The sequence below is a fragment of the Lipotes vexillifer genome, unplaced genomic scaffold (assembly GCF_000442215.2).
Source record: "Lipotes vexillifer unplaced genomic scaffold, Lipotes_vexillifer_v1.1 scaffold853, whole genome shotgun sequence".
NCBI lineage: Eukaryota > Metazoa > Chordata > Mammalia > Artiodactyla > Lipotidae > Lipotes > Lipotes vexillifer.
In genome coordinates, this window is record NW_006792734.1 from 1,494,298 (window position 1) to 1,519,223 (window position 24,926).

Below are 24,926 nucleotides of genomic sequence, written 5' to 3' on the forward strand. Positions count from 1 at the left end.
AAATAAATAAATAAATAAACAAACCATACTTCACACCATACACAAAAATTGGCTCTAATACAATTGACAGAAGAAAATATAACCTGGGCATAGGGAAGGTTTTTTAACCATGAATCAAAATTCAGATGCAGTAAAAGACTGATAACTTCTGAACACATGAAAACAAAAAGACTTTTGCTTGACCAAAAATCTTTTCCTAAAACTAAGAGAAAACACCATTACCAATGTCAAAAAACAACTGACAAAAAATCTTCAAGAAAAGGGCTGATATTCCCGAATATTAAAAACTCTTAAAAATTGAGCGAATAGAGACCAGAATCTATTAGAAAATGGACAAAAGATATAAATACACAATTCACACAAAAATAAGATACAAAAATTTTAAATCAAACCTGAGATCAGTTACCTACGAGGGAGGAGTGGAAAGGATGGGAGATTGGGATTGAGGTAGAAGGGATGGAGGTGTAGCATTTCTCCAAGTATACCTTTTTGTATAATTTTGACTTTAGAACTGTGTTAACATTTTGTATATTAAAAAAACAAAAAGAGAAGATGAGGGGAAAGCAGAATGATAAGCAAACTAAACCTAGTCTAACTGTTTCAAATAGTTATTTTTAAATTAATTTTCAAATAACTTCATTGAAGAGAGGAAGGGAGGGGAGAAGTCTTAATCCCAATAATCCTTGAAGACAGGCTAAAGACAGAAAGCCTATGAACAAATATTGAACTCTAATTAAAGTGGTATGGGTTAATAGGTCTGAAACTACTTTAAGGTATATTTTAGAGTTGAGCAAATAAATTAATATATTGACAGTTGATGGGAGCTAGATTTCTCACTGTCAAAGAAGGGATTTTAGAAATATGGAAAGGGGAGAGGGTAGAATAAACTCTATGGTAATTGGATTGGAATTAGAGATATGAATATAAACCCATTCATCTTAATACAGATGTAGAAATATAAATGTGTATATATGTTTTCTTGCTCTGTCCACAAAGAAGGCCTAAAAATGATGACTTGTCAATAAACAATGAGAATATCTGGTGTCTAGATCTTGGCTTCTAAATACTATCCTCCATTAAAAAGGTCCAGAACTCATTAGAATAATGGCTGATTCCACTGGGAAAGTACAAGATGAGCCTAGAACATTTTGCTCTGTCAGAAAACTAAGGAAGTGCTTAAAGAATGATACAAATATGTCAAAAAGACACTGAAACCAACCTGTAAGGCCCCCCAGTGGCCAAGTCTGGCATAACTGGAATATTAAAATAAATGATAATAACTGATTATAACATAGAGAACAAGAATCCAAGGGTCCATAATGGTATAAATAAATATATGAATAAATAAATAAGTAGATAGAAGGGAAAGCTTTACCTTACATTATTAGAATGTCTACTAATAAGGTTAGAAGGAATGATGGAATTAGGAGAGCTCTCTTGACAACCACCATGATAATAATTGTTTCAGGCAAGAATCATAAGTGTATGCTAAAATTAATGAGTGAATCAATACCTGATGAGAAACAGGATATTTACATAGTTTCAACATATCCTTCCCCCAAACACTTATCAGCTACAAAAGGAAAATAGTAATCTAAACGTGGCAGACAAAAACCTTTAAAAAGTGATCAAAATTAACATCACTAGTAGACATCTTATGCTTCCTGATATGATGGACTGAGAAGGATGCAACATCACTTCTGTGGTATTCCTACCAAAAATGCATATCCTGCCATCTGATGGGAAACATCAGGCAAACCCAGGTTGAGGCATATTCTATGAAAAAAAATGTTCTGTACTCTTGAAATATATCGAGATCATGAAAGACAAAGACTAAAGAACTCTGCCAGATTGACAGAGGCTAAAGAGACAATACAACTAAATGCAATGTGTGGTCCTGGATTGGACCCTAGAGCAAGAATACTTGTTTTCCTCTTGCAGTAAAGGATACTAGATGACCAACTGAAATTATACTGTGGTTATTTAAGAGATTTCATTGTGTTTAGGAAATAAGGGGTAAAGAAGTTTTGTTTGCAATTTATTGTTAAACTATTGTGTACATATATATAGAGGGAGGTAAAATAAAGCAAACAAGATAGAATGTTAATGTTTCAATGTAAAGTTTTTTTTAATTTCTAAGCAATCAGGTAAAATCATAATATCTAATAAAAGGAGGTGGTGGGTACATGTATATGTGTTATTTACCTTCTATATGTTTGAAGTATTCATAAAATATTAATTTTTTTATTTTAAATAGTCCTACTGAGTTGAAATTATCATTCATTCAGGTGGATTCAAGCCCTTAGATTACAAGACACATTATGGGGTAGTACCTGACTTTAAATGTTATAATAAAATCTGTTTGATAAATTAGAAGTACTACCCTGTTTAACATGGAAATGATCATCTTTACTAAAAACCTTAATGGCCTTTGGCAGTGAATTTAAGCATGTCAGGAAAGTGTCTTAAATTCAGAATTGGGGTTTCCAAATGCTTCAGTTTGTGATAAAGTTTTTACTGGTCACCAGTAAGATGAAAAATAGAACAGAGAATGGTAGTGAGGTTTTATAAATTTAAATTTATTCAGTTTTAAAGATTCACCTTTATCCTACACTTTTACATTCTTGTTTGATCATATATTCTTTTTTGTTTGTTTTTTTGCGGTACGCGGGCCTCTCACTGTTGTGGCCTCTCCCGTTGCGGAGCACAGGCTCCGGACACGCAGGCTCAGCGGCCATGGCTCACGGGCCCAGCGGCTCCGCGGCATGTGGGATCTTCCCAGACCGGGGCATGAACCCGTGTCCCCTGCATCGGTAGGCAGACTCTCAACCACTGTGCCACCAGGGAAGCCCTGATCATATATTCTTTTATGAAATGATGGTTGTGGTAAGATGGTACCTTAGGGTATTTTTTAGTGCCCTTTCTCAGCGAAGTAAAAGATAGGAACCCCATATTGGTTGCCATTTTGAGAGATTACTGGTCTGTGAAAGCTAGGAGTAAGGGAACTGTGTTTTCATTCCTTTTTATATGTAATATTTGAGAATGGAAAACCAGTTATCCATAGTCATTATTCATTGTCTTCATAACAGAAATGACAAGTTTGCTTAAAGTGAACAGGTTCCAAACATCATAATTCAGATTTTGTACTTGTAGGAAATGTACCTTTGATATAGTTGAAAATACTTGGTTCACTTGATTTTCTTCCCTATTCCCTCTGTTTTAGGGCAAACACTGTATCCTCGATGTGTCTGGAAATGCCATAAAGAGATTACAGATTGCACAACTTTACCCAATCTCCATTTTTATTAAACCCAAATCCATGGAAAATATCATGTAAGTGTAAATGCTTAAGGCACAGCCTCTTAAGTACAAATCCAGTCTCTGTTACTTATTAGATTGGGTAATTTACTTACCCTTCTTGCATCTCAATTCCTTTATCTGTAAAATGCAGGTAATAATAGTATACCCACTCAGAGGGTTGTTGTGAGGATTAAATAAGCACTCTTGATATTAACTATCATAATCATCAACATTAATATACTAAAGTATAAAGTAACATGTTAGAATTTTTAAGTTTAAATAGTCACATGTGTCCAGTACCTACTTAATTGGGCAGTGCAGCTCTGCGTAACCATTAAGAGAATAAAATAATGTATAAATATTTACCTAATAGAGGACAAAAAATAGAATTTAAATAAATATTAAAAGAAGAGTGGAATGAGCAAACAGAAACATAGTATAGGTGGGCAAAAGGATACAGATAGTAAGATAGTATAAATTAACCCAAATGTTTCATTAATTAAATTCTAGACTAAATGGTCCAATTAAAATACAAAAATTGGCAAAATAGAGGAATGAAAAATAACTATATGTTGCTTTTGTAGAAAAGGAAAAGAATCTTTACCTTCTATTCCTCCAGGTTCTCAGCTGGGCCTCTGTAACAAAAGACAGATGAACAAGAGAAAAGCATGCAAATTTATTTAAGTTTTACATGACATAGGACCCTTCATAAGAGAATGAAAACCCAAAGAAATGGTTAAACCTGAACATTTTTATACTAGGTTAGATGAGTGGAGAGTGATGGGAAAATGTGATAGGACCAGACAGTATGACTTAAGAGTAGTAAACTAGTGGAAACTTAGTAAGGCTTGTTCGTTCAAATTCCTCTCAGCTTCCCTCCATCATCAGAGATAAGGATGGTCCTTTTCTTCAGGTATAGGGAGGTCACCTCTCACATGAGGGTCTTATTGACCTGCTTCAGGGGAAGGTCAGAGAGTCCTTCCTGTACCTGTCATTTTTCAAATTCCTTCAACATAAAATATTCAGTATGCCAAGGTACCATATTTGGGGATAGTGTGCTATAAAACCCATCAATTATATGTTGCTTTCATAAGACATACCTTAATTATTAGTCTATGGAAGGGCTGAAAGAGAATAGAAAAAAGGGATATACCATACAAACACTAAATAAATTCCACTGGTTTATACTACTTTCAGAGTATACTCTAAGGTAAGAAGTATTACTAGAGAGAAAGAGGGACATTCATAGAAGTTAAAGGTTCACTCCATTATGAAGATATATTTATACATTTGTTTTGTACTTTTAGTAGCACAGTCTCAAAATATCTAAAGCACAAACTAACAGCTATATAGGAAAAATAATAATTCCATAATCATAGTGGGCGAACATAACAAAAGAATCACAAAGTAATAGAATAAGAAAACAGACAAATAAAAAAATAAATAAGGATATACAACAACAAATTAGAAACTTTACCTGACATACATAGACCACTGCACTCAACATCTGCAGAAGTTACACCTTGATTTCAAGTGCACTTAAAATAATTACCAAAACTAATTATATGCTAAGCCACAGATTTCAAATGATTAAAAACAAATATCTCTGAGCATGATGAAATTAGAGTAGAAATGAATAATTAAAAGATCACTGGAAAATCCCCAAATATTTGGAAATTCTGTGGATCAAAGAATAAGTCACTCCATAAGTTAATAAATGTTTTGAACTCAATGGTAATAAAATTGTCAAGTAAATAAATTTGGAGGATGTAGTAGCCTAGAAAACAAACATATGGTAGAGAGGATTAACAAAAATGTTTTCTTTGAAAATACTATAAACTATTAATAAGAAAGATCAAGGAAAGGAAATTTTAAAGGCATAAATAACATCAAGAATGAAAATGGGAATATCACTACACGTCCAGTAGACATTAAAAATGTTAACACAGGCAACCCAGTAGAAAAATGAGCAAAGGACTTGGACACTTCACAAGAGGATCCAAATAGTTAATAACATTTTAGGTAGTGCTTAATCATGGAAATGCAAGTTAAAACCACAAGGTCATATATTATACTAAAATAGCTAAAATGAAAAAATACCAAATGTTGGCAAGGATGTGGAACAACTGAAGCTCATAACACTGATAGGAGTGTAAACTGGTACATCCACATTGGTAAACTTGTTTACAGTATCTCCTAAAGCTGAACATACACATAACTTAGGACCCAAAAGTCTCATTCCTAGATATATACTCAACAGAAATGTTTACGTATGTTTACCAAAGAAATGTACTAGATTAGATGGAAATACTATACTAAGTAGCTAAGAACTTGAAACTATCCAACTACCCATCAGAGCCTACATAAATATGACATATTCACACAAAATGAAATATTCTACAGTAATGAAAATGAGCAATCTCCAACTACACACAAAACTATAGATAGCAGAATCTCACAAACATAATTTGAGTTAAAAAAAATTCAGACCTAAAAGTATATATACTCCATGATCCCAAATTTAATCATTGCTTATAGAAATCAAATAGAGGTTATTCTTTGAGGGTAGGTTGGTGACTGGAGTGAAGACACCCAGATTCTTAGGTGCTGATGTAATGTTCTCTATCTCAGTCTAGGTACCGGATATACAGGTAAGCGTAAGTTGCTGAAAACTCATCAAGATATACATTTATGATATTTCTGTTCTGTGTTTGAAAGTTATACTTTAAAAAAATCTGAAGAAATAGAAAAGGAAAAAAAGGAATAGAAAATCTAGACCTGTACTCCTAAAGAACTTGACTTGATTATGAAAAGCCTTCCCACAAATAAAAGAGCCAAAAGGATTTACTGAATTCTACCAAAAGCTAAGAAGTAATACCAGTCTTATAAAGATTCTTCAACTAATTTTATGGGCATTAATTTAATACCAAAATCTGTGAAAGATTTCACAGGAAATGAAAGTGACAAACCAGTCTTACCATGAATATAGATACAGAAATCCTTACCAAAATATGAGCAATTTGAATCCAACAATTTTTTTAATAAGATAAAATACAACAGCCAAGTTGGGTTTATTTAAGGAATGCAAGGCTAGGTTAACATTTAAGATTAATCAGTGCCTAAAGCTAGAGAGAAGATGGAGTAGGAAGCACCAGGAATCTATCTCCCCACCTAGAAAACAGTTGGACTTGTAGAATCTGTCTGATGTTGACCCTTGAACATCGCAGGTTTGAACTGCATGGGTCTACTTAAACATGGATTTTTTTTAGTAGTAAATATTTCAGTACTACTCAATCTGCCGTTTATTGTGGATGCAGAACCATGGATACAGAGGAACCAAGCATATGGAGGGCCGACTGTTAAGTTATACATGGATTTTCAACTGCTGGAGGGTTGGTTGGCACCCCTAACCCTGACATTGTTCAAGGGTCAACTGTATTTTGGAACTCAGGAATTCATTGAAGGCTTGCAGCTTCTAGAAGATGGTTTGAACTGTCAAATTTGATTTATTTCACCTCTTACCACGGTAGCAACTACCCATTTCCCCACCTTCAGCCCCCTAGCAGGTAGCCATGCACTCATTCCTTGAACAGCTTACATAAAGTTTGTGGAGCCAAGGTGGGGAATAAGGACCTTGTCCTCCAAACACTGGGGAATCTGTGCCCAGATAGCTGATTCCTGCTTCTGATTGTGGAGGTGCAGACACAGAAGCAGGGAGCCATTGTTGCAAGCCCCACTGCCACTGTTGCAGGGCCCCACCTCTCAGGCTGAAGTGACTTCTAGAGAGTTAAGGGGCTGGTGCCTTTTTTCCCCCTCTTTTATGTTTTCTTTTTCCCATTTGGGAGCCAGACTAGGACGGTCACATATACAGGAGTATTCAGAAAGTCAACACACATGCCCAGGGAAAGGCACAGGCTCAGTAAAGATCTGAGAAGACCTTATGTGTATACCTCAGGCTAATCCCTGGCATGGAGACATCCTATAACAATTTAAAACAAACAAAAAACCCTAAAGGAAGGAGAATTTTACCTCTAGCATTATCACATTATAAGATTCCAATGTCCAGTATTCAACAGAAATTTATAAGGCATACAAAGAAACAAGAAAGTATGGCCTATTCAAAGGGAAAAAATAAATCAATAGAAACTGTCCCTGAAAAAGACCTAATGGCAGATATACTAGACAAAGACTTTAAGACAGCTGTCTTAAAGTTTCTCAGCAAACTCAAAGAAGATGTGGAAAAAGTCAAGGAAACAATGTGTGAACAAAATGGAAACATCAATAAAGAGGTAGGAAACCAAAAGGAAATTCTGGAGCTGAAAAGTACAATAACTGAAATGAAAAATTTCATTCAAATTTTTGAATGAAAAATTCATTCAAAGAGGGATTCAAACACAGATTTGAACAGGCAGGAACAAAGATTCATCAAACTTGAAGAATGGAAATTATCAAAGCTATGAACAGAAAGAGAAAAGACTGAAGAAAAGTGAACAGATCCTAAGGAACCTGTGGGATACCATCAACCAGAAGAACATATGCATCTGGGAGTCCCAGTATTAGAAGAAAGAGAGAAAAGGCAGAGAGAATATTTGAAAAAATAATGGCTGATATCTTCCCAAACTTGATGAGAGACATGAATATAAACATCCAAAAAGCTCAACAATCTTTAAGTAAAATGAACTCAAAGAGACCCACATTGAAACACATTTTAATCAAACTATCAAGAGAGAGAGACAGAATTTTGAAAGCAGCAAGAGAGAAGTGAATTGTCACATACGGAAGTCCTTATTTCCAGTAATTTATGTAAGTGGACTAAACTCTCCAATCAAAAGACAAAAATGGGCAGACTGGATAAAACACATGCAATCCAAAGACACAAACAAATTGAGAAAGTAAAAGAGATACTCTATTCAAATAGTAACCAAAAGAGATCAGGAGTAGCTATACCAATGTCAGACAAAGTAGACTTTAAATTGAAAAAGGTTATATATGACAAGAAGGACATTGTATATTAATTAAAGTTTCAATATGGCAAGAAGATACAACAATCATAAACAGTTATGTACCTAATAACAGATCATCAAAATATATGAAGGAAAAACTGACACAATTGAAGGGAGAAACAGCTCTACAATAATAGTTGGAGACTTCAGTACCCCACTCAAAATAATGGATAGAACAACCAGACAGAAATAGAGGGCTTAAACAACACAATAAACCAGATAGACGTAACAGACATATACAGAACACTCTAGCCAGTAATAACAGAATACACGTTCTTCTCAAGTGCACATGGGACATTTGCCAGGGTAGACCATACATTAGGCCACAAAAGTTGATTATTCAAAAAGATCAAGAAAAATGACAAACCTTTAGGTAGACAGACTAAGGCAAAATAAGACTCTGAAGCTAAACTCTGAAATGAACGTAGGGACATTACTACTGATTATACAGAAATAAAAAGGATTCTGAGAGTATTATGAACAATTGGGCACCAAAAATATGGGTAACCTAGGTGGACAAATTGCTAGAAACATAAAACCTACCAAGACTAAATCACAAAGAAATAGAAAATCTGAATAGACCTGTAACTGTAGTAAGTTTTGTATGCATATAACTATACACCCTATATTAAGAAAATTGAATCAGTAGTCAGAAACTCCCAACAAAGAAATGCTCTGGATCTGATGGCTTCCCTGGTGAATTATAACAGACATTTAAAAGAAGAACTAATGCCAATCCCTCCTAACTCATTCTGTGTGACCAGCATTACCCTGATACAAAAGCCATACAAAGAAACTACAAGAAGGGCTTCCCTGGTGGCGCAGTGGTTGAGAATCTGCCTGCTAATGCAGCGGACACGGGTTTGAGCCCTGGTCTGGGAGGGTCCCACATGCTGTGGAGCAACTAGGCCCATGAGCCACAACTACTGAGCCTGCACGTCTGGAGCCTGTGCTCCGCAACGAGAGGCTGCGATAGTGAGAGGCCCACGCAGTGCGATGAAGAGTGGCTGTGCTTGCCACAACTAGAGAAAGCCCTGGCACAGAAACGAAGACCCAACACAGCAAAAATTAATTAATTAATTAATTAACTCCTACCCCCAACATCTTCTTTAAAAAAAAAAAAAAAAACTGTAGACCAATATCCCTTATTAACATTGATATAAAAATCCTCAACAAAATACTAGCAAACAATTCACCAACATATTAAGAGGATTATACACCATGAGCAAGTGGGATTTATTCCTGGAATGCAAGGATGTTTCAACATATGAAAATGGATCATTGTAATAAACCACATCAACAAAGTGAAGGGGGAAATCACATGATCATCAACTGATGTAGAAAAAGCATTTGACAGTATTCAGCACCCTTTCATGATAAAAATATTCAACAAAATCAGAATAGAAGGAAACTATCTCAACATAATAAAAGCCATTTATGAAAAACTGACAGCAAACATCATTCTCAATGGTGAAAGACTGAAGGCTTTTCTTCTAAGATCAGGAATAAGGCAAGGATGCCTGCTTTCACCACTTCTATTTAATGTAGTACTAGAAGTTGTATCCAGAGGAATTACGCAAGAAAATAAAAGCCATCCAAATTGGTAAGGAAGAAGCAAAATTATCTGTTTGCAGACGATATGATCTTATCTGTAGAAAGCCATAAAGATTCCACACAAAAGCCATTAGAACTAATAAATTCAGCAAAGTAGGAAGTATGCAAAGTCAACATACAAAAATCAGTTACATTTCCATACATAAACACTGAACAGTCTGAAAAGGAAGTTACAAAAACAATTTTATTTACAATAGCATCAAAAAGAATAAAATACTTAGGAATTAACCAAGTAGGTAAAAGACTTGTACAATGAAAACTATAGAACAGGGCTTCCCTGGTGGCACAGTGGTTGAGAGTCTGCCTGCCGATGCAGGGGACATGGGTTCGTGCCCTGGTCCAGGAGTATCCCACATGCCATGGAGCAGCTGGGCCCATGAGCCATGGCCGCTGAGCCTGCGCGTCCGGAGCCTGTGCTCCGCAACGGGAGAAGCCACAACAGTGAGAGGCCCGTGTACCACAAAAAACAAAACAAAACAAAAAAACTATAGAACATTGCTGAAAGAAATTAAGATATAAATAGGTAGAAACACATGCCATGTTCATGGATTGGAACACTTAATATTGTTAAAATGTCAGTACCACCCAAAGTGACCTACACGTTCAATGCAATGCCTATCAAAATCCCAATGACATTTTTTGCAAAAATAGAAAAATCCATCCTAAAATTCATATAGAATCTCAAGGAACCCCCAAATAGCGAAAACAATCTTTAGAACTAAAGAACAAAAAAAACGGAAGACTCATACTTCCTGATTTCAAATTTTATTGCAAACTGCAGAAATCAAAATGCTGTGGTACTGGCATAACGAAAGAGATAAAAGACCAGGGGGAAGAAATGGTCAGTTGATTTTTGACAAGGATGCAAGACCATTCAATGAGGAAAGGACAGTCTATTCAACAAATGGTGCTACGAAAACTGCATATCCACATACAGAAGAATGAAGTTGGATCCTTACCTAACGCCACATAAAAAAGTCAACTAAAAATGGATCAAGGACCTAAATGTAAGACAATAAAACTCTTAGAAGGAAACATAGGACAAAAGCTTCGTAACACTAGATTTGGCAGTGATTTCTTAGATATGACACCAAAGACACAGGTAACAAAAGAAAAAAGGGAAGGTTAGACTTTGTGAATATTTTTAAACTTTTTATATCAAACGACACTATCCACAGAATAAAAAGGCAACCCACAGAATGGGAGAAAGTATCTGCAAGTCATATGTCTGATAACAGATTAATATCCAGAATATATAGAAAACTAAAAACAACAACAAAAAACTTGATTCAAAAATGGGCACAGGACTTGAATAGACATTTCTCCAAACAAGATAAACAAATGGCCAATAAGCACGTGAATAGATACCTATCATCACTAATCACTAGGGAAATGCAAATCAAAACTACAATGACATACCACCTCACACCCATTAGGATGGCTACTGTCAAAAAAACAAAATAATTGCTGCCAAGGATGTGGAAAAACTGGAATTCTTGTGTACTGTTGGTGGGAATGTAAAATGGTACAGTTGCTGTGGAAAATAGTTATGGCACTTTCTCAAAATACTAAAAATCATAATTACTATATGATTCTGCAATTCCACCTCTGAGTATATACCCAAAAGTATTGAAAAGAGATATTTGTACACCCATGTTCATGTTATCATTATTCACAATAGCTGAAACATGGAAGAAACTCAATGTCCATCGACAGATGAATGGTTAAACAAAATATAGTATATGCACACAAAGGAAGGAAATTCTGCAATGTGTTACAACATGGATGAACCTTGCAGACATTATGCTAAGTGAAGTAAGCCAGTCACAAAAAGACAAATACTGTATGATTCCACTTATATGAGGCACCTAAAGTAGTCAAAATTATAGAGACAGACAGAATGGTGGTTGCCAAGGGCCAGGGGGAGGCAAGAGTGCGGAGTTATTTTTAATAGGTATAGAGTTTTGGTTTTACCAGATGAAATGAATTATAGGGATGGATGGTGGTGATGCTTGCATAGGTACTAATGCCACTGAAGTGTATACTTTGAAATGGCTAAAATGGTAACTTTTATATTGTGTATATTTTACCACAATTTTTAAAGTAATTTTTAAAGATCAGTGTAGTGTAAGACTCACAGACATAAAAAACAAACATGATTACCAAAGGGGAGGAGGAGGGATGAAGTAGGAGTTTGGGATTAACAGATATACACTACTATATATAAAATGGATAAACACCAAGGACTTACTATATAGCACAGGGAACTATATTCAGTATCTTGTATAACTTACAATGGAAAAGAATCTGAAAAAGAATATATATATGAAAAGAATAGATACATGTATAACAGAAACACTTTGCTGTACACCTGAAACTAACAACATGGTAAATCAACTGTACTTCAATTTTTTAAGAAATCAGTGTAGTATACCACATTAACAGATTTTACGGGGAATTCCCTGGCAGTCCAGTGGTTAGGACTCGGCACTTTCACTGTGGTGGCCCAAGTTCAGTCCCTGGATGAGGAGCTAAGATTCTGCAAGCCGCACGGCGCAGCCAAAATAAATTTAAAAACAGCTTTTAGTATTAAAAAAATGATCATTTTAATAAATGCAGAAAAAGCATTTGATAAAATTAACACCTATTCATGACAAAAATATTTTGTAAACTATGAATAGAAGGGAATTTCCTTAATCGGATGAAGGTCATCTACAAAATACCAAAGCAAACATCATATTTGATGATGAAACATTGAAAGCTTTCCCTCTTAAGTTGGGAGCAAACTTCCATTTATCCATCATCCAGCTGTAACATTAATTATCAACTGTGACCAATCTCGTTTCATCTATCCCCCCACCCCCCCTTACCTCTCCACTCCAGATTATTTTGAAACAAACCCCAGACATTATATGATCTCATCTGTACATCTTTGTATATATTTGAAAGATAAAATTCTTTATTAAAAAACATCACTCTGATGTCACACTAAAACATATATACACTGATATGTATAAAATGGATAACTGATAAGAACCTGCTATATTAAAAAAATACGTACACATTGTAGAAGGCTTCAGGCAATATGAAAAAGCATAAAGCAGAAAAAGAAGAAAAAACCCCACTGTGTCACACTAAAACAGTAATTCTTTTTTCTTTTTTTTTTTTTTTTTTTTTTTTTTAATGCTTTTTCTGCATATATTGAGTTGATCATATGGTTTTTATCCTTCAATTTGTTAACATGGTGTATCACATTGATTAATTTGCATATGTTGAAGAATTCTTGCATTCCTGAGATAAATCCCACTTGATCGTGGTTTATGATCGTTTTAATGTGCTGCTGGATTGTGTTTGCTAGTATTTTGTTGAGGATTTTTTCATGTTTTTTGTTTTTTTTGTTTTGCGGTATGCGGGCCTCTGACCGCTGTGGCCTCTCCCCCTGCGGAGCACAGCCTCCGGGCGCGCAGGCTCAGCGGCCGTGGCTCACGGGCCCAGCCGCTCCACGGCACATGGGATGTGGGATCCTTCTGGACCGGGGCACGAACCCGTGTCCCCTGCATCGGCAGGCAGACTCCCAACCACTGCGCCACCAGGGAAGCCCTAAAACAGTAATTCTTTGATGTCATCAGTTCATGTTTTCTTGATTCATAAGTTTTGTTTAATTTTTTTCAAATTGTTTGAATCAAGTTCCAAACAAGGTCTGTTTGTGACAGTTGGTAGTTAAGTCTTTTGATCTACAGATTCTCCCTTCATATCTTTCTCTTTTTTCTGTTTATTTGTGGAAGAAACCAACTCATTTATTCTGCAGTTTTCCCCAGACTATATTTTGCTGATTGCCTTCTCATGGTATTATTTAATGTGTTCATGTATCCCCTTTACTCTCTATAAATTGTTAAGTAGATCTGTAAGTCGTATTTTAATTTGAAATTGTCATCGAAGTCAAAACTGTCAAATTAATGCTTAGTTTTTTTGGCTGTCTTGAACTAATGCAAAAATGTGTTGAAACCCTTCTGTCATTCCAAGTAAAAAGCTACATAGTCAGTGACTGGATGTAGTTTTTAATGACATTAAGATTCTCAACAGAGCTCAACTTTTCATGATTTTATATGTCTTCTCTCCTTTGTCATCCTTTTTCAAAAGTATTATAATGTAGTACTTACTAATTTCTAAATTTATTTGTATAGGGAAATGAATAAGCGTCTGACGGAAGAACAAGCCAGAAAGACGTTTGAGAGAGCCATGAAACTGGAACAAGAATTTACTGAACATTTCACAGGTTGGCATGATGTGTAGCAGTGCCCTTTATGGTAGAATTTTGCTTTGGAGCCATATGAACTGACCCATTGAAATGGATTTTGAACTATGCCCACATTTACCAGTAGTAATAATAAGTGCTATAAGTTCCAGAATAATTCATCTAATCTAGGTTGCAGTGATGAGGAATCTTGAAATTTAGTGTTTCTTAGGTTGTCGATGAGGATAGCTTGTACAGAGGAAAACATTCAGACTTGACTTCTTCAATGAAACTGACTTTTCTCTTATTCTTTATAAATTTTGATCTATTTTAAGATATTATTTGTTTAAAAAGAGAAGAATAGGTAGCAATTCCCAAATTCATTTTATTCTTTAAGTTATTCCTTAGGTATCTTTGGATAGGTTTTTGTTGTTTATTGTTTGTTTGAAATAATGATTAGCTTATATTTGATGTTCATATTAAGTACCATTAAGTGTCATGGTGTTGTAACCCATGTGTGTGTGTGTTTTTTTAAGGATTTTTTATAATTTCAGACTTACAGAAAAATCACAAGAATAGTACCAGCAATTCTCATATACCTGTATTCCACAAATGTTAGCATTTTACCACATTTATAATTTTGCTGAAACATTTAAGAGTAAATTGCAGACAGATGCTCTTTTGCCTCTAATTACTTCAGTGTCTATTTCCCAAATACACAAAACAAAGTAAAAAATCACCAAATCTTGCTTTCTGATAAATGTTTAAAATAAAATTTTTTCTATTTTAAAAATAAGAAAATTCATGAAATGAGCCCTTTCTGAGCAAACAATACATAGATTGTATCTCTTCCTGAATGAGTATTTCTAAGATATAGCTTCTGCTGTCTTACCAACAATTGTAATGGTGAAGATAGACAATTTTAATGGAGGTTTCTGATTTTATTTCTATCATTACAGCTATTATACAGGGAGATACGCTGGAAGACATTTACAACCAAGTGAAGCAGATCATAGAAGAACAGTCTGGTCCTTACATCTGGGTTCCAGCAAAAGAAAAGTTATGAGGATTGATGTTTCTCTGTTTCTCTTTTCCACAGTCTCATTTTCTCTGACACTTCTTTGCCCTTTCCTTCTGGAGTCTGTCTTCAATACTTCTTCTATGTTGAATCATATCCCACTCATCATGGTCTGCAGTTGCACTTATTTTTGACATCTTAGTGTCTCCTTCAAGTTGTAACATCTGTATTATTTTATCTCACTATGGGTTTGTGGCCATTTTTCACAAATGAAGATGGAATGGCCTGACCAGCTATTAATAGGATTTGGGGAGACGGGGAAATTGTGGTAAAATTCCTTAATGTTTAAGGGACAGTAACTTTAAGAGATTTTCAGAGAAGCTTTATATACATTCTTTCCAAATTTCAATATAAATGAAAGAAAAGTGGTTTTAATCAATGATTTAGTAAACTTTGAGCAACAATGCACGCTTAACTTTAATAGCATGGTTTGGCCAACATATTAGCTTTCAAGTCCTTTTCTCAATTGACTTCTGTTATCAAAGCAAATATTTCATTATAGACAAATAAGGAAAATATGTTTTTTAATTTCAAAATTAATATCTGAGTTAACTTTAATAATTTCACAAGGGATATTCATATTCATATCTTCTTAAAGTCTTTTATTGTTTGAAGTTTTTTTTTTTCCTCCCAGTAGATTTGCTAGGAATAACAATGTCTAAATGTTTTTAATCTACTTGTGCAACACTATTTATAGTGTCTTACAAAAGTTGTTCATACATAATGATCATCACATTTTCTGAATTGAGGCCATGTTTAGGTGCTAGGGGAGTTTACCTTTTACACATAAGGTTGAGAAAATTTCATAGACATAAATACAAAACAGACATTACAGTGATGATGTAATCATTATGGCAGTGGGAAAGGAGTCCAATTCATAGTCTAAAATTTTAAATGCATTCTTAGGGGTCAGATTTTAATGAATATTTTACCCACAATAACTGACTATTTTGTTATAATAAAATATATATATATAAATATATATATAACTTTCTTTAAACTCTGTAACTATGGGAATTATTTTCTTTACATAGTTGCACACACACAAACATATATATGTATATTTAAAATATATTTTTTTTCTTTTGCCACCTACTCTCTTGGTTTGGTTTTAAGTTAAATATTAATTGATTGGACTTTATCTTCCTTAATCGTGTGAAGTGAAAACAGGATGGTGGTTGTGGAAAGAAGCCCTTAGGGAAATTAGGTTATACGTAAAAACATGGGCATGTTCTCCTCTTTTCTATAAAAGTTTTCAAATGGTTCCTGGTTGGTTTTTTGTGGGTTTTTTGTTTCGGGGGGTGTTGGGTGTTGTTCCCATTGTTCCTGTCATTGGGTTTGGATTTGGTCTCCACCTCTTTCCAGTTCTCCTTTCATTAATAGGCAAACAGGCAAAAACCTCATGTGTATGAGTGTTTTCCCCTCAGACTGTACACCTTTCATCTCTTGTAGCTGCTCTGCAGTAGAGTTGCACAGATCTTCATGGTGAGCAATTAAGAAGTTTTAGTGAAAAGTAGATAACAATTTCAGAAATCAATTGCTCTGGTCTTTTATATTAATAATACTGTTTGGCTTCCCATTGCTTTTTTGGAATTTATTAAATATGTGTTTTTGACAACCTCCTCATTACAGTTTCTTAAACAAATGAGTACTGGTTTGTAAAGAATTATCAACATTATCCATTCCATTTATGAGAAAGAGGAGAACAGCTAATAAACTTTATTGTAAAATCTGTATGTTAAATGTGTCTTGTATTCTGAAAGAAAAAATCATTTTACAAGCTAACATTTTCTTGGAACAGTTTGGGGCGTCACATGATTTGTAAACTGAATTCAAGAATCATTAGGCAACCTAATCATATTTCCTCTGTAGGTTTTGGAATTGAATATGTTAACACATTGAAATATATACCATAGCTGTTACATGCTAATATAATAAGTTGTTTCCAAACATAAATAGATTAGAAGAAAACTGTTGTAAAATGATCTCAAGAGCCTCAGAAATCACCTTATAGCAGGACCCCAGCATAAGCCATTTTGAAGTATTTACTGGTCGAATGTTGTAAAATATCAAGAGGTTATAAAATGACACCATTTATGTGTTAAAATGTATATTACATTGCTTTCTGAATGTCCTTGTTAAGTGATTTTTTGTAAGAAGATACTTCTGTGCACCTTTCTAGCTTGTATAGAATTATTAATAAAAGTACTAATTGTTTAGTACTACTATGCAACAGACACTTTAGTATCATTTAATTTTTCAAAAGAAGATAAGAATTACTGGCCGCACTATAAGGCTTAACCAGAATCTCTTGGCCAAGATTACTTAGCTAGTAAATGGCAGTGCTGGGTATTGGTATCGAAGTTTCTCTGTCCCAAGTTCTTTCTAATATACTATGCTGCCTCATTTTTCAGCCCCTACTGTGGAAGGCACTATGACTTAAATATGTTATGTTACTGCCCCTTTACAGATAAAGATAGACTTAGATGAAGGTCCTTGCCCAGAGTCTCATAGTAAGTAAGGACAGACCCACAGAACAAGTCATTCCCATCACAACTGGAAGGACTGTTTCTGGGAAACAAGTGAGCCCAGCACTGTCATAGTGACATACAAGGAAAGAAACTCTTTAGAACCAAAAATGGAACACTATTCATTAGGGGGAAAAGTCCACTATTCTAATACACAGGGAATAATACTATTTTGAATGTTTTATGAAATATTCCATATTTTTAATATGCTTCTTAATACCCTTAATTCGGCAAAAATAAAAATGCCTCTTAAATGTGACTACACGTCTTTGGTTTCTTTCCTATTCCATATCTGCTCAGGGCTCTTCAAAAAATGATGGGAGCAAGCTTGAAGCGGGGCTCATTCTAGCAGAATACACTCTGGTCAGCAAATACCTGCTGAGCCACCACACAGTATTTAAACTCCAAACTTGGCAATTTGGGGACTTTACTAATGAGGAAAATTTGTTTTCTAAAGTACTAAACAGCTACCTTCTAAGATTCTGCCTTGAATGCTCTTAATTTACAGGTGGTGAAACAGAAGCCCAGAGATCCCTGTGTCCTAATCAAAGTTGCACTGCAACCAGGAACAGAGCCAGGATTAGAGCCTTTAACTCCTGGCTCCTGGAACAGTAGTTTTTCTACCATTCCAGTTACTTTTCCTCCCTTACTGTGAGCTGAATTTAGTGAGCTCTTCAGTCCCTTGGGATTTGAATTATTGACTAAAAGTAAATATTAGTGAAATTAAGAGATTTTATTGAGGTGGTCGGATTTGAAAGATATCAGGGAAAAACACAAATGTCACTTTTCTGACCCAAATTTAGATTATCTGGTTTAGTCCAATGTTGAAGATTCCATTGATCTCCCTCCAGAATTGCACAACATAGCTCTCGTTGGTTTTGGCAGCAGAGTACTATAATGTGAAGAATGTAGGCTATGGAATGACTTGATTTGAATGCCAGCTTTACCACTTACTGGTTATGTAACGTTAGTTGGGCAAGTCATGTCATCCCTCTTTCTGTTTCTCTGTAAAACGAAGGTATTTTGAGAATCAGTAAGATTACAAATAAAGGGGGCACCCTAAAAGTTAATTTCCTTTTCCTTGGAATCAGAAGCCTGGAATTGTTCCAACTCCCCTTGTATAGATTAACTTGAGACTTCATTTTGCCGTATTTTATTATATTATTTTATTTATTTATTTTTGGCTGCGTTGGGTCTTCGTTGCTCTGCGCGAGCTTTCTCTATTTGCAGCAAGCGGGGGCTACTCTTCGTTGTGGTTCGCAGGCTTCAGTAGTTGTGGCATGTGGGCTCAGTAGTTGTGGCTCGCAGGCTCTAGAGCACAGGCTCAGTAGTTGTGGCACACGGGCTTAGTTGCTCCGCAGCATGTGGGATCTTCCCGGACCAGGGCTTGATTTGAACCTGTGTGCCCTGCATTGGCAGGAGGATTCTTAACCACTGCACCACCAGGGAAGTCCCTTGCCGTATTTTAAATGAGATTTGATTGACTACCTTGCAGGACTATTAATAAGGATTAAATAGAGCAGTGTGTACAAAACACCAATCACAGCATCTGGTACTTGACTCTCAATATCTGTTCTTCCTCTTGCTCTGGAGTGTGTTTATGGTTGCAGAAGAGTGAGAAAGAATATGGTGCACCATTCTTTATCCCTATAGAGAAATTTTGACAGACTTTTAGTTAAGAAATTATTTACATTTCAGTCTTTATAATCTTGTTAACTCATCTCTTCTTCTAAGGATTCCTGCTCTTTGTCAGAGATGCTGTGATTGTGACCTACCGTAACTCAGCCTTAAACATGGAACTGGAAGACATCAAGATTTCATAAGCCATTCTCACATCTCTGTACAGTGTTAGATCCTACTGTCCCTAGCGATTCTCCAGAACATTAACTATTGATAGTCTAGAAACAGGTCTGGAAAAAATTACTTAAATTGCCCAGATAAAATACATTGTCTTTCAATTTAAGAATAAAATAGTCACTACTTACTCACTGACTGGTTTCTCATTCGTTTCCTACTACTACCAGCTCTTTCTCCATTCCACCCCCAAATAGGTTACCTGAGAACTGGCAAAACAAATCCTGGCCCGCTAAACAGCCTTGTGAACAGAATTGGTGGCCAGGTAACCTGGTATTATTGCTTGAGACTTTTAAGAACAGGTACGAAACCTTACCAGGGAGAGTTTCACACTAGGATTTTTTAGCCGTTTCTGTCACCTACAGTAGTAGTAAACAGATATGTGAAGAATTAGGGGGATGAAACCGAAGGACAGTGTAGGCTGGAATTCTCTCTCACCCTCTCTCGTTTACTTTTTCTTGAAGTATAACATACATATATAAAATGCATTATTATAAGTGTACATATACCTCAGTGAGTTTTTACAAACCAGTGTCGTGTGTGTAATAACCAGCGTGAAGCTCAAAAAACAGAACGGGACCAGCACCACAGGCACCCCTACCCCTCAGCTCACTCCCAGTCACTACTTCCTGCTGCAAGGGAAACCACTATCGTCATTTTCTTACTGTATATACTTCTTAGTTATGTACAGTAAAATGGTGTACAATTCTATGGGTTTTGAGACATGCATGGAGTTCTGTAACCACCCCCGCAGTCAAGAATACAAGAGTTCCATTATCCCCAAAATTTCTCTTATTCTTGCCTCTGTGTAGCCAATACCCCCTCCAAACCCCAGCTTCTGGCAAGCACTGATCTTTCCTTAGTGCCTCTGCTAGTTTTGCCTTTCCCAGAATGTCATATAAATGGAATTGTATCATATGCAGCATTTGGAGTGTGGCTTCGTTCACTAAAGCAAAATGCATCCGAGATTCATCCCTTTTGCTGCAATAGTTTGGTTAATCTTCACTTCTTAGTAGTAGTCCATTTATGAATGTGCTGCAATTCATTTATCCATTCACTGATTGAAGGACTTTGGGATTGTCTGCAGTTTTCCCCACTATGCTTTTGTACTTCGTTACAACCATAGGCCTGCAGGAACAAGGAGCAAAGCCAGAAATGGGCCTTGAATCTGACAGCCACAGCAGGCTCTCCCCACGCACACCTTTATCTGCCGTGAGCAGCCATGCATTTTGGCAGTTGCACAGGAGCCTGTCGTCCTAAAACAAACTTTAAATGCAGAATAATAGATCCCAAGAGCCTGTTTACAGAACAAACTTGTGCCTAAAGTAGGAGACTGCTAGACTAAGCAATTCAGGGTTTGTAGAATTTCAAATTCCCGGGAATAACAGATGATTCAGTAGCTGGATGTGCCAGCTACTGGTGCCAGATTCTCAGTGTCCTAAGGGAAATGTAGTTTGTTTAGGACGGTAGTGAGAAGAAGGTAGTCTGAGCAACAAATGAAAAGAGCTATTTGTCAAACATGAAATTGTCTAATAGACTTATAATTCAGAAAACAGTCTGTGGAGACAGCCCTAATCTCTTAAGAAAATCTAGTTTGTTGAACACCCTAAGGACTGTAGTTTTTTAAATTATTAAACTACCAATTTTCGGGCTTCCCTGGTGGCACAGTGGTTGAGAGTCCGCCTGCCGATGCAGGAGACACGGGTTCGTGCCCCGGTCCGGGAAGATCCCACATGCCGCGGAGCGGCTGCGCCCGTGAGCCATGGCCGCTGAGCCTGCGCGTGCGGAGCCTGTTGCTCCGCAACGGAAGAGGCCACAACAGTGAGAGGCCCGCGTACCGAAAAAAAAAAATTAATAAATAAAATAAAATACCAATTTTCTTTAGGTTGTAACCTCTCTGCATCTTTTTTCTTTTTAAATAACTTTATTGGAGTATAATTGCTTTACAATGTTGTGTTAGTTTCTGCTGTACAACAAAGTGAACCAGCTATACGTATACATATATCCCCATATCTCCTCCCTCTGGAGCCTCCTTCCCACCCTCCCTATCCCACCCCTCTAGGTAGTCACAAAGCATGAAGCTGATCTCCATGTGCTATGCAGCAGCTTCCCACTAGCCATCCATTTTACATTTGGTAGTGTATATATGTCAATGCTACTCTCTCACTTCATCCCAGCTTCCCCTCCCCCACCCCATGTCCTCAAGTCCATTCTCTACGTCTGCGTCTTTATTCCCGCCCTGCCACTAGGTTCATCAGTACCATTTTTTTAGATTCCATATATGTGTGTTAGCATACACTATTTGTTTTTCTCTTTCTGACTTACTTGACTCTGTATGACAGACTCGAGGTCCAACCACCTCATTACAAATAACTCAATTTTGTTCCTTTTTATGGCTGAGTAATATTCCATTGTATATATGTGCCACATCTTTATCTATTCATCTGTCTATGGACATTTAGGTTGCTTCCATGTCCTGGCTATTGTAAATAGAGCTGCAATGAACACTGTGGTATATGTCTCTTTTTGAATTATGGTTTTCTCAGGGTATATGCCCAGTAGTGGGATTGCTGGGTCATATGGTGGTTCTATTTTTAGTTTTTTAAGGACCCTCCATACTGTTCTCCATAGTGGCTGTATCAATTTACATTCCCACCAACAGTGCAGGAGGGTTCCTTTTTCTCTCCACACCCTCTCCAGCATTTATGTTTCTAGATTTTTTTGATGATGGCCATTCTGACCAGTGTGAGGTGATACCTCATTGTGGTTTTGATTTGCATTTCTCTAGTGATTAGTGATGTTGAGCATCTTTTCATGTGTTTATTGGCAATCTGTCTACTTTGGAGAACTGTCTGTTTAGGTCTTTTGCCCATTTTTGGATTGGGTTCTTTGTTTTTTCGATACTGACCTGCATGAGCTGCTTGTATATTTTGGAGATTAGTCCTTTGTCAGTTGCTGTGTTTGCAAATATTTTCTCCCATTCTGAGGGTTGTCTTTTCATCTTGTTTATGGTTTCCTTTGCTGTGCAAAAGCTTTTGTTTCATTAGGTCCCATTTGTTTATTTTTGTTTTTATTTCCATTACTCTAGGAGGTGGGTCAAAAAGGATCTTGCTGTGATTTATGTCATAGAGTGTTCTGCCTATGTTTTCCTCTAAGAGTTTTATAGTGTCTGGCCTTAGATTTAGGTCTTTAATCCATTTTGAGTTTATTTTTGTGTATGGTGTTAGGGTGTGTTCTAATTTCATTCTTTTACATGTAGCTGTCCAGTTTTCCCAGCACTGAGAAAGAGGCTGTCTTTTCTCCATTGTATATTCTTGCCTCCTTTGTATATTCTTGCCTCCTTTGTCAAAAATAAGGTGACCATTTGTGTGTGGGTTTATTTCTGGGCTTTCTATCTTGTTCCATTGACCTATATTTCTGTCTTTGTGCCAGTACCACATTGTCTTGATTACTGTAGATTTGTAGTATAGTTTGGAGTCAGGGAGCCTGATTCGTCCAGCTCCATTTTTCTTTCTCAAGATTGCTTTCACTATTCGGGGTCTTTTGTGTTTCCATACAAAATTGTAAAATTTTTGGTTCTAGTTCTGTGAAAAAATGCCACTGGTAATTTGATAGCGATTGCATTGAATTTGTAGATTGCTTTGGGCAGTATAGTCATTTTCACAATGTTAATTCTTCCAATCCAAGAACGTGGTATATCTCCCCATCTGTTTGTATTGTCTTTGATTTCTTTCATCAGTGTCTTATAGTTTTCTGCATACAGGTCTTTTGCCCTCTTAGGTAGGTTTATTCCTAGGTATTTTATTCTTTCTGTTGCAGTGGTAAATGAGAGTGTTTCCTTAATTTCCCTTTCTTTTTGTTGTTAGTTTATAGGAATACAAGAGATTTCTGTGCATTAATTTTGTATCCTGCTACTTTACCAAATTCACTGATTAGCTCTAGTAGTTTTCTGGTGGCATCTTTAGGATTCTCTATGTATAGTAACATGTCATCTGCAAACAGTGACAGTTTTACTTCTTCTTTTCCAATTTGGATTCCTTTTAGTTCTTTTTCTTCTCTGATTGCCATGGCTAGGACTTCCAAAACTATGTTGAATAATAATGGTGAGAGTGGATACCCTTGTCTTGTTCCTGATCTTAGAGGAAAGGCTTTCAGTTTTTCACCATTGAGAATGATGTTGGCTGTGAGTTTCTCTCTGCATCTTAATTATTACTAATATGTGATTAACAGAAGTCTAATTCTAGTGCAGTGTACTCAAGGAATCTGAACCAGAGCTGGGCCCCGATTGATTGGTTTGACCCTCAACATTTTTGCATGCGGACGGCACACTCAGCCTTGTTGGTCTTTTCCATTCTTATCATAATATGACTTATTTCTCATGTGTGTGTTTTCAAAACAAAATTAGGTCATGCCTTTAAACCAGTTCTAGACTAAACCTTAGGAACTACCTGGTGTTTACCCAAAGTAGGAATAAAGTACTCGAGCATATAATCATCCCTACTTCTGCTATTTAGCTGTTAATGACAAATTTCATTTGGACAGTTTTTAACCACAGTAGAATTTTTTTTTTAAACTCTACAGAAGTCAGTGTGCAAAGCAATTAGCATGTGAAACAAGATATAGTGGATTTGCTGGTGGAAGGAAAGATTAGAACAAGTGATGTAATCTTTCTTTAGGATGTATAAAATTAGGTTCATTTACCTCACAGATGGGAGGGCTAAAAACAAGAGAAAGGTCCCATATGTTCCACACTATAAATCTCTACAGAAAGGTTTTCTAAGTCTTGTGAGAGGCATTTGAACAAAAATATCTACTTCCCTACTGGTATTTAAGACTAAAGAGGATATCTCTTGATGATAGGTCCATTTCTTTCTCTGAAAGTTCAGTACTTGGTTCAGATCTAGTTTATCTGACATTCCTCACTACTTCCTTACTAGGAAAAAGCTTTACTAACCTTTTAACTATTTTTCTGCCTGTGGCTAATAATACTTGTACTTAATAGAATATTCTTTGCATCACCCAGGTTTTTAACTTTAGTGCTGCTTGGCATATTCTCTTCCTCAAATATCCAGTCACTAGATACTATTGATTCTTCCTTAACATCATATTTTTTCTTGCTGTCATTTCCACTGTCATCACTGTAATCCAGGTCCTTAACCCACCCTCACCCCCAGGCCTGAATTATTGCAGTGGCCTCTTAAATCATCTCCCAACCTCTAATTGCTTCCTTGCTAATCCAGTCTGTCAGCCACCAGATGACTTTTCCTAAGATGCAGCTTGGATTGTGCATCTCCTCTCCTGCATGACCTTCATGG

At 36.1% G+C, this 24,926-nt stretch overlaps 1 protein-coding gene across 7 annotated transcripts in view; it reads left to right on the top strand.

The window, feature by feature from the left end:
- The window catches only part of DLG1 (discs large MAGUK scaffold protein 1), a 296,591-nt gene extending 279,630 nt beyond the window's left edge, over positions 1–16,961 (top strand). For 2 of the 7 annotated variants that reach the window (XM_007465857.1, XM_007465856.1), the window contains 3 exons: positions 3,224–3,333; positions 14,102–14,193; positions 15,111–16,961. In XM_007465857.1, the coding sequence (XP_007465919.1) occupies positions 3,224–3,333; positions 14,102–14,193; positions 15,111–15,217 (309 nt within the window). In that variant the 3' untranslated portion in view covers positions 15,218–16,961. The remainder of the gene's footprint in view (positions 1–3,223; positions 3,334–14,101; positions 14,194–15,110) is intronic. The other 5 variants (XM_007465853.1, XM_007465852.1, XM_007465854.1 and 2 more) reach the window with 5 other exon arrangements.
- The last annotated feature ends 7,965 nt before the right edge of the window (positions 16,962–24,926 follow it).